The sequence below is a fragment of the Balaenoptera borealis genome (genome assembly GCF_965194805.1).
Source record: "Balaenoptera borealis genome assembly, chromosome: 3".
Classification (NCBI taxonomy): domain Eukaryota; kingdom Metazoa; phylum Chordata; class Mammalia; order Artiodactyla; family Balaenopteridae; genus Balaenoptera; species Balaenoptera borealis.
The window spans coordinates 124,851,894-124,862,312 of NC_138866.1; the positions used below are offsets into that span (position 1 = coordinate 124,851,894).

The 10,419-nt window shown below is 42.6% G+C and overlaps 1 protein-coding gene across 2 annotated transcripts; it reads right to left on the minus strand.

Moving 5' to 3' along the window:
- Window positions 1–1,445: 1,445 nt before the first annotated feature.
- PSMA4 (proteasome 20S subunit alpha 4) lies at window positions 1,446–8,224 on the minus strand. 2 transcript variants are annotated; one of them, XM_082387067.1, is made up of 9 exons: window positions 8,103–8,224; window positions 6,652–6,678; window positions 6,384–6,426; window positions 5,938–6,100; window positions 4,587–4,664; window positions 4,173–4,261; window positions 3,579–3,709; window positions 2,968–3,091; window positions 1,446–1,857 (listed from the first exon to the last, which is right to left on the minus strand). In XM_082387067.1, exons 2-9 carry the CDS (start codon window positions 6,652–6,654, stop codon window positions 1,703–1,705), a joined length of 786 nt encoding a protein of 261 aa, XP_082243193.1. In that variant the 5' UTR covers window positions 6,655–6,678; window positions 8,103–8,224; the 3' UTR covers window positions 1,446–1,702. The 2 variants fall into 2 exon arrangements, with proteins under 2 accessions (XP_082243193.1, XP_082243194.1); XM_082387068.1 differs by lacking the exon at window positions 8,103–8,224 and adding an exon at window positions 7,897–8,070.
- Window positions 8,225–10,419: the final 2,195 nt, after the last annotated feature.

A 10,419-nucleotide genomic window follows, 5' to 3' on the forward strand; every position in this document is an offset into this window, starting at 1 on the left:
CATGCAGAGCTTGGTAAAACAGACTGCTGGGCTCTATGCCAAGATTTTTATTCAGGAGGCCTGGGATGGGACGCTAGAATTTGCATTTCTAGCAAACACCCAGGTGACGCTCCACAGACCACACTTTTAAGTAGCACTGCCCTACAGCACTTCCATCAGAGGATTCTATTCTAAGTGACAGCATCCTAAGCAAAGCTCAGCGATGGAGCTCCCTTTGGCCAAACTGAACTATTCTCATCTTTTGGTTCCTTTTCCCCTGTGGCCTTAGTTTCTCTTGCATAACCTTCCACATGGCTTGGGCTGCTGACTGGGAGGAGCTGGTCCTAATGCAAGATCCTCAGTATTCTTTCCTCACATCCACACATCAAGTCTGGCTTGGCTCAGCCCACACGTTCATTCTCAAACCCATCCCTGGAGACAGACATGGTAATCTGGCCAGACTGAGTGATGTGCTCACCTTTGTGAAAGGAGTGGGATTATCTGATTGACAGACCTACCAGGACCACCTGGAGTAGAGGGGCAGAAAACCAGAGTGGAAAACCCGTAGCTTACAGGAATGATGAGCTCAAGGCAGTGGTCTCCTCTCGGGGGTAGAGGGAAACAGAGAAGAATGAGACCTGAAAGGGACACACAGGGGGCTTCAAAAGTACTGATTAATTTGTTTCTGAAGCTGGGTAGTGGATACACAGGGCTTTCATTTTAATTCTACCTTTCACGTTTTACTATGTTTGCACATATGTATGTGCATACACACACACACAACTTTTAAGTCCAGTATGAACATCCATCAATATCAAAGGCTGGCAAACGACTCTTATTTCACTAGATAGACTTCTGATAGGGTAGTATCAGATGAGACCTAGGAGAAGGACAGTTCTCCGTTTTGCTTAAATTGGGCTACAGGTTCTCCAAGATGGTAGGGGAACAACGAATAGAAAATCTTCACTGCACAGTTCCCATCTTTCTCTTTTTATGATGTTTACATTTCTGTCCATTTTAACATCTTATTTAAAAGTAACTGGGACTTCCCTGGTGGCGCAGTGGTTAAGAATCCGCCTGCCAATGCAGCGGACACGGGTTCGATCCCTGGTCCGGGAAGATCCCACATGCCGCAGAGCAACTAAGTCCGTGTGCCACAACTACTGAGCCTGTGCTCTAGAGCCGCGAGCCACAACTACTGAGCCCATGGGTCACAACTACTGAAGCCTGTGCCTAGAGCCCGTGCTCTGCAACAAGAGAAGCCACCGCAATGAGAAGCCCATGCACCGCAATGAAAAGTAGCCCCGGCTCGGCGGCAACGAGAGAAAGCCCACGCGCAGCAATGAAGACGCAACGCAGCCAAAAAAAAAGTAACTGCAAGAGTAGCCACGTATACATAAAGTGTGAAAAGACCACAGCCCTATTAATCCTGGTATGTTATTGCTAGAGAATTTTTTCCTTCACCATTTCCATTCTTTCCAAGTTTTATTCAAAAAAAAAAAAAAAAGAGGGGGAGGGTGATTAAGATGTCCATAAAGAGTAATCATCATTACAATATTCACCTGGACAGCAATAACAAGGACCCAATTCAGTTGGTACCATCCTATTTTCCCACTAGACAAGTTAAAAAAAAGAGGCAAAGCTTTCTCAATGTGGAAGAATAGGACAGCTTTTACACTGAAATGGTGCCCCAAATGAGTTATAAAATCCCTGATTTTGTCTTCTATTTATCCTTTTCTTTCTGTTCTTTTTCTTTCTTCTCACGCTCAGCTTTCGCTTCTTCTTCCTCATGTTTTTTGATCAACTGTTCCACTTCCTTTTGTTTGAGAACTCTGATGACTGTCTTTCCATTCTCTCTTGTTAGTGTGGCAATTTCCACTAGAAGCAAACACACACACTTGTAATACAGGCAGCCATACTTAGACAACACACTTAATAAGCAACCACAGTTTAATCTCTTCATACCATTTGAGCCTTAGTACACCACTTTTCCAAGTTTTCTGCTTAATATAATTCATGGATACTTTCATGGAAACAAAATACCTTCAATATTGTAATGTTTTTATGAATATTTTTACTTTAATATCATCTTTATCTTCACCCATACTAACTTTCTGAGCTGCTGTTCTGTGACTTTTTTGGAAAAAGTACAACCAGCCAATTGCTCTAGCTGGCCTGACCAGAAGGAACCAGTTTCCTTGTTAGAACTTCTGAAGGCTCAGCCAAAATCTTTAAAAAGTACTTACACTTATTTTTCATGAACTTTTCAAAACAAAGGCATGAAAAGCAGCTCCCATGACTATGCATGAGAAAAGCAGACTAATGCCAAAAGGAGGAGAAATTTTGAGAAGGGAAAATTGAGTAGTGCCTCCTTGAAATTAGGCAGAAGTAGACAAGAGGACAATCTGCAAGTAAATGGCATTTTTTAAAGCAACACCAGGAGCTAAGTTATCCTAAACTAAATCAATACGTTAATTTACTACAATTTTTGAAAAACATTATTTACAAATATTGTTTTTTATATGGTCATATAACTTTAGCTAAATAAAGCATTTACAATTGCAAACATGGGCTTAACATAAGAGATCAGTAGATTCAGAAGAACAGAGGGTACAACTCATGCAAATGTTATACCTCTGATAAAGTACACCAAACATATATAACCATATAATTACTTTCATATTCTTTATTATATGTACACATGAGCATAGATATCATTGTCAAGAAGTCGATAAGATAAAATAGCATGGATCAGATTTAACTATGAATATTGAGAACATTCAGGCTCAAGTCCTTCAGCTTGTTATGTAGTGTGGGATGGTGGCTCCAGAACTTGTCAGTGTTGACCTTGGTCAAGTCTTAGGAAATAGCTGTAAGGTCACCTAACTTATAGGGCTGCTGTTTCAGTGCACTATGATAACATGTTAAAGGCCTACTCAATCAATTCCCTCACTAAGCAAACAAATTAGAGGAGTGGACATAAATTACCTTTTTCAGCAGAGAGTTTACTAACATCCATGGTCTTATTTAGGACTTTGATAGCTAAAGCAAGAGCTGACTTCAAAGTCATTTCTCCTTCTTTGTAATCTTGTTTTAACATCGACACAGCTGCCTATAAAACATAAGGAAGAATCAACATAGAGAATTTCCTTTAAATTTTTGCGTTTTTTAGGAACATGAGTAATGCCTGAATTATTATTGGCATTATAACCAACATAAACAATTTTGATGGCAGGGAGGGTTGACATGGGATAGGGGTGCGAAGGAGGGATGTTGATGATCTATGAATGAATCCCAGGTATCCATGATTGAATTCAGGGGGTCTGTGAACTAGTATGTGGGAGACTGGGGAACTAGATCTTATTTTCACAACTTCTAACTGAAAATTAGCACTTCCTTTCATTATTACTGTAGGCAATAAACCCTAGTAGTATTAGTAGTACCTGTGACTTCATCACCAATAGAAATCACAGATATTTTCATATCACATTAAGGCTGTTGCAGCTACCTTAAAATGTTGTTTACACTCATCACTACTTTAAAACTATGGCAGTTACTAGACCCTTCGCTACATTCTATAGCAACACAAAAATACTCACAGCGCTATTATTTCCAATGCATGTAGCTTTCCATCCTCCATAATTTCCACTAGGGTCACTCTGATAGAGCTGAAAGCCATAGTGCTTATCCCAGCCAATGTAAAGCAATGAAACACCAAAGGGACGTTTTCCTTTAACAGAGAAAAAAAGAGCCAAACATACCAACAATCTAAATTTAGTATCACTATGGTTACTTGAGCTCAGTGGCTAACCCCTTTTCTGTGAAGTTAAGCATTCATAAACTGTTCCGTGTTCTGGCCACCATAGGTAAGCTCCATCAAAAATTCCACTTTTGTTTCTAGGATTTGGATGCAGCCAGGAGAGGGAATAAAGACAAAGAGGACCAGTGCTAAATTTCATCATTATGTAAAAAGCAATTTGTTTCCTCATTTGAAAAGGTTATTTTGGCCTTTCAATAGTCTATTAATAAAATGTTTGATAGTCCACATAATGGAAGCCAGTTAGTTCATGAAGTGAGAATGTATGAAAAGTGTCTACTTATTTCATTTTGAATTTCATTTTACCATCTCAAAAAGGTTATTACTCATAAAACGTTTTATCTTTTGGGAATAAAATTTCCAAAAGTTTCAGTACCTCCAAACTGTGTATAAGCTTGTTTGATATCACACAGTGCTGTGACCAACTGCTCACAAGGAATTGGCTCCTGATACTGCAATAAATACCTAGGATAAAGAAACTGGCATATGAATAGTTTTCTCTAAAACACTCTATATACACACTCTAAGCAAAATACCCTCTGAAAAGAAATCTCTGCCATGGGGTCAACATAATAGTCACTTATAAACAATCTAAAGGGGAAGAGTAGAGGGCATGGCAACATCTTAATAATCATACAGTAACTAATATTTTACAAGTTTGGTTAAAGAAAAAAACACTGTAATTTGCAATTAATAGGTTTTTAATGACTTTAATCTTTACAAAAAATGAGTTCTTAGAAACATCGAAACTAATTTTACATATCATCAATTATACTATTTATGACCATACCTTTGAGCAATGAGCCTCAGTTCATTAGTCAGAACATTAGCATCAGAAGTTATGCCTGCCACACTGCAGGCCATATCCCTTGAGGAAAAGAAAGACATTTATCTGTAAGCAGGGAAGATGTTTACCAGGGGTATTTTACAAGTTTTAGAAAGTACTAAGCTCTATTAGAAATTCACCATGCTTCCTCTCAGCTGCTACACCCTTCAGACAAAACCTATGTGTGTTTTATCTTTGTAGGAAACTTTCAACTTAATGTCACTCAACACATAAGATAAATAAATGCACACTTAAGTTCTTCACAACAGATGTATTTACCATCACCACCCTGTGAACAGGGCAAGAGAATAAACACTAGGAAGCTAGGGTAAATCCCAAGAGGATTCAACCACAAGGAAGAAAAAGGTTTTGCCAGACAGGAAGACAGACTACCGCACGCTCTTGGGTAGTAAGTACTCTCATCTCCTAAGGCCTAACTTGATGGGGGTGAGGGTGAGGGGACCCGAAGGGCAGGATATTTTATGAGCCTGCCTAGGAAGCGCAGGGCTAGGCTTACAGGGAGTATGCATTTCCTTTCTCTACCCCCCTGTTCCCTGAAAGCTGCCCTGGCTCTCCTACAGCCTCGACACCCTCTGGCACTGTGCCTAATCAAGCCTGCAAGCTGCTGAGGGGCCCAACAGTGACTCTGTGGAGGAATGACACTTTCTTGGGTGAGTGTATCAAAAAGGCCCTATAACCAGAATTCACCTGGCTCACCACTGAAGGGAAAGTCTCCAATGAGCAAATCCAGCTCTCTGCTAGCTGCAAAGCCCTGAACACCCAACTGTAACAGAAACTCACTAAGTGTACAGGGCTTGTCTAAACTTTTCCCAGACCTTGAGGAGGCCTGTTCTTTGGTAAGATTCAGTATAATTCAAAATAATTCCTGAGTAACCATTATTATAAACAATACCTTGAGGGCCTCCCATATGCCAAACACTGTGCTAATTTATCTCATTCATTTTATTTTATTTCATTAAACTGCCACAACCACTCTAGTAGGCTCTGAAGCCCAGAGAAGTTGAACAATGGGTGTGAAGTCACAGCTTGCATTGGTGGAGCCCAGATTTAACCCAAAGCTGTGTGACTACCAAGCTTGTACTCTTATCACTATACAATGCTGTTTCTCCACTAAGTACTTGACCCTGCACTTAAAAAGAATAACATATGGTCCTGGGCCTCAAGGAAGTTTCAAGCAAATAAGTTAAAAGGAAAAAATTTCAGAAGTAAAAACAGAACAAACTGTTCAATTCTATCATGTCACATGCAATAGCCCTCCCAAAATATGAGATGTTTTCCCTAAGATTTCACTTACTCATTCAGTTTATAAATTTTTTCAGAAAAAAAGACTTCATCTAGAAGCTTGTGGATGTTACGTCTCTCTGCTGCAAGCAGAACACCATCATTTGCTAAAATTCCCAAACAGGTGCCTGCGTGTCCTATAGCTTCCATGGCATATTCAACTTGGTACAAGCGACCTACAAGACACAAGCAGTGAGAAACCGAGACTCTCTTCCTTGTTCGTGCACCACTGGTTCAAGAGAATCAGCAACAACACTGGAGGGCTACAAACAAGAGTCCCACTTTTACTCATAGTCCTATGATGTACATAATCAACCTGGTGATCATCACTTCAAACTACAGAAAGGATGAACAACTTAGTATTAAAAAAAGTTTGTAGACTCCCCATCCACCCCTAAAATTCAAACACTTAAAAAAATTTTTTTTTATTTGAGACAGATCAAACAATTTATATTTTACCTTCTGGAGAAAATATAGTGGTCCTGGAGTCATATCTTCGAGACTGCAAAGGAAAAACATACAAGTGATTCCTACCCACTTTTAGTAAGCCAACTCCTGTAAACCCACAAATCATTTTACAGAACACATCCTGGTATACAAAATTCAGAGAGTGGGAGGAAACTGGTAAGACATCATTCCATTTCAATTTTCTCATGCAAGTCTGTAAGCTGAATACAAGCAATACAATTTATCAGGCAACAGCTTACTGGCATGTGTATTAACTCACCATGTTTTCTGAACTTTATGATAATTCCTGTAAAAAGAAAATAGGATAATTATTAAAACGAAACTTACAATTTAAAAAGCATTTCTTGACTTGAAAAAAAAATGTTTTCTTCACTCTCTTCATTCAGCCAACATTTACGGTGCACCAGGCACTATGCTAAATGCTGGAATGCCAGCATGGGTAAGAGCAATCCCTTTCCTAAAGAGCGTACAGTTTGGTGGCCAGGTGAGGGAGGAAGACACAGAAGGACAATTATAAAGCAATGCGGAAACAGAGGCACTAAGGGTAGAGTGGGAAGAGGGTCGGAGAAAATCAAGAAAGTATTTTTTGCGAAACACATACAGAAAATGAGCCCAAATTAGAGATGGGAGAGGCAGAAATAAGGCTGAGAACATTTAGGTCTAAGAGGAAGAACAGGGGAAGAAAGAAGGGGAAGGCATTCCAGGCAGAGGAGAAAGCTTGAGCAAAAGGCAGAGGCAGGATAGCTTAATGGGCGAGAGAAATTGCTGAAGTTAAAAAAATATGAAAAAACGAAAGAACTAAGCAAGTATCCAGACCATGTAGAGCTTTGAATGCCAAGCTAGCTAAGAGGCTTAGGCTTTCTCCAGAGAATGATACGGGGTCCTGAACTATGAAGCGGAGGAGCGGGATGGTAATCTTTGGCATCATTACTATTACTGCAAAAGACAACACTGGGGCTCAGCGTGATTTGGTGGAAAAGCCAAACTTCGGCCTCCAGAGCCAATTTTCCCAAATTCTAGAATATCAGTAATTAAAAATGGAAAGATAAGCAGGGATCAGGTCCCGAAAGTCCCCGCGCCCAGGTAAAAACTATGAATTCTATCTCTTAAGCAATGGGGCTCCAAAGAACGATGCTGGGCCAAAGAGCCACAGGAGCTGACCGGCATTTTAGAAAGATCGCTCTGGCTGGTGAAGACTGGGGCAGGGTAACCAGTTATGAGGCTGCTGCAACACGCAGGTGAAAGGTAAGGCTAGCCCTGAGCAGAGAGCCAGGAGAGCAAAGAGAGGAGACGGCCGGGGCTTCTGATTCGCGAGAGAACACAACTTTCTCATCTCCACGCCAGACGCAGGACAACGGCCCGAGGCGAGTTCACCTGCACCTCCTTTCCCGCAGGTTTACTTTCACTACGGACTCTTACAGTGACGGAGGCAGCCCTACAACTCTGTCCTGCCCACCGGCCCCACGCCCGCCCCGCCGCTCGAGCGTCCCCAGCCCCGTGGTGCCTGCTCAGTGCAGAGAAGCCCGACGGCGGCCGTCCGGAGTCAGTCCCGCGGCCGGTCCATCACCAAGGAGCCGGTGCAGAGTCATCACGTCCACGGTTCCTCGGCGGCCGCTGCAGGCCGGGACCAGCTCTGCCGCGACGCTCAGGATCCCCGCCCGCGGAGAGAGCGGCCAAGCTTCCGCGAGTGCGCAAGGGGCAAAGGCTCACCGAGGGGAGACGCTGAAGAGCCTACACCGAGCTCTTTCTCCGCGAGAGAAAATCCACCACCACTGCCTGAGTATCCGCTGCTAATATGGCCCCCGCGCGTGCGCAGAGCCACCGGGGGGGGCGGGGCAGCCGAGGACGCGGAACTCCTTCTGGGGGGCGGAGCGAGCGCCGCTTGTCCTCGTGGGAGCTGGGGAATTGAGGTTCGGAGGCACTGGCAGGGATCCTCAGCCCGATGAGGGGGCACTAGAACACGGGGAGCGGGGCAGGAAGACCCTGGCCAAGGAGGAAGTGGAATTATAGCTAAAGTCCCTTTTCCACTGTTTGCGCTTTATTTTCACTTTCGCTTTCTATTCAGCACTAAGCCATAGGCCCAGGAGAGCACTGGTGTGGGACCGCCTGTTAATTGCTTGCCTTTCCTGCCCTGTTCTCAAAACGGACCCAAGCACGTCAGACGTTACCCTTCACTCTGCCTCTTATCATCTCCCTTCTTGAATCTGTCTTCCACTTTTATCGCTGATACATACATGCCTTTTGGGGCATATAAAGCATATTATGGTGGGGTTTACACCTTTGGGAGAACTTTCACCTTAGTCTCCTCCTCTTTCACCTCGTTAGAAAGGATTCCCCTGACCAACCTAGTTAAAGCAATACCCTACCATCACCGTACACACACGTTATCTTCTATACAGAAATTGTCATGTTTATTTATCTGTTCATTATCCATCTCTCCTTTCCACTCTTTTTTTCATCTGGCTTCAGTCTCTATGCAAACTATCTACTATTCATGTTTTAAGTTTCTTCGAGGTAGACGCTTGACTAGGTCTGAATTGATGTGTAGTCATTTTATCATAGTCTCCTCCAAGAAGAGGTCCACAGGGTAGGGACTTCGTCCTCTTCATGTTGGGCAAAAAATTATTATTGAGGGATCTGAGCTTTGAAAAGGAGGTAACCTGGGAATGAGTTGTGGTTTGAGGTCTCTCCTTTCATTTCTGCTTCCCAGGCACACAGGGAGGTGAGCCAAGGCAAAATGGCAAGGGCCACACCCAGACAGGTGGTGTTCTGAAAGCATCCTTAGGTGGCAGTGTAACTTATGGAAGCTCTCTGAGGATCCCTGCCACCTTAGTTCATTCTGACGAATTGAGCATTAAGAGTTTTAAATGAGAGGTAGAATTTATTAGGTCAAAAGAAGAGGGATCAGTTGAGATAAAAGAGCAGAAGTAAAAATGAGTTTAACAAGTTTGGGTGACAGAGTAGCTCAGTCTGGCTAGAGTGAAGACGTCAATGAAGGGAGGAAAGGAGGAAAGGCATTTTAGGCCAAACTGTAGAATGCCTTCAATGCCAGAATTTTTTCTCTGTAGGTGGTGGGAAAAGAGGATTAAAGTGATGTTTTAGGATGATGAAGCCTCATGATCTCCCATCCCACATGTTCCTCCTACAATGTGGCATGGATGCTTCCCATTGAGAGGTTTTGTGTCCCCTTCCCCTGAATCTGGGTGGGCCTGTGACTGCAACGGAAGTAACATCATATGACTTCCAAACGCAGGTCATAAAAAATAAATTTGTCTTGTTCTCTTGGGAAGGTGTTTCTTGGAACCCTGGCACCATGCCATGAGCGAGCAGAGACCAAATGGAGAGATATTCCACCAACAGCACGGATGAGGTTCCAGCATGACTGGCCAGATTTGTGAGTGAGGATTCCTCTAGATGATTTTAGTCCCCCATCATTGAATCTCCCCCAGCACTGAGGTCTTCCCAGCTGAGGCCCCAGGCATTGTGGAGTGGAGACAAGCTGTCCCAGGGCCTGTCTGAATTCGTGACCTGAAGAATCCATAAGATATAAAAAATTGAGCTTTTAATCTACTATGTTTTTGGTTAAATTGTCACACAGCAATGTATTGTAATGAGAGTTTTTATCTGGCCCTAATATGAAGGCTGTAAGGTGGAGAGATTAAGGATAATAACGCCAGAAAGTAAAGTTCTGTTGCAGTCTAGAGGGGATAAAAACCCGGACAGAAAAAGATACTTGCAAGAGTAGAGTCTTTGCTGGAGGTATGGTATTGATTCCCAAATCTAGAACTGGTTTTCCTCCTCATTGGTGGAAAGAACCAAAGACCAGCACTTGTAGGCGTGCGTTCATTCTAACAGTTCATCAGACGGTTCTCTATTAAGGCTGTGCTAGGGGCCTGGCACCAAGCTAGGTTCTGAAGATAATGAAATAAATATTATTCAATTTATGCCACCAAAGAGTTTATAAACTACATTGACCTGATTGATTGGAGATAAGCTAGGGCAAACACCAAATAGTAAAATATCAATG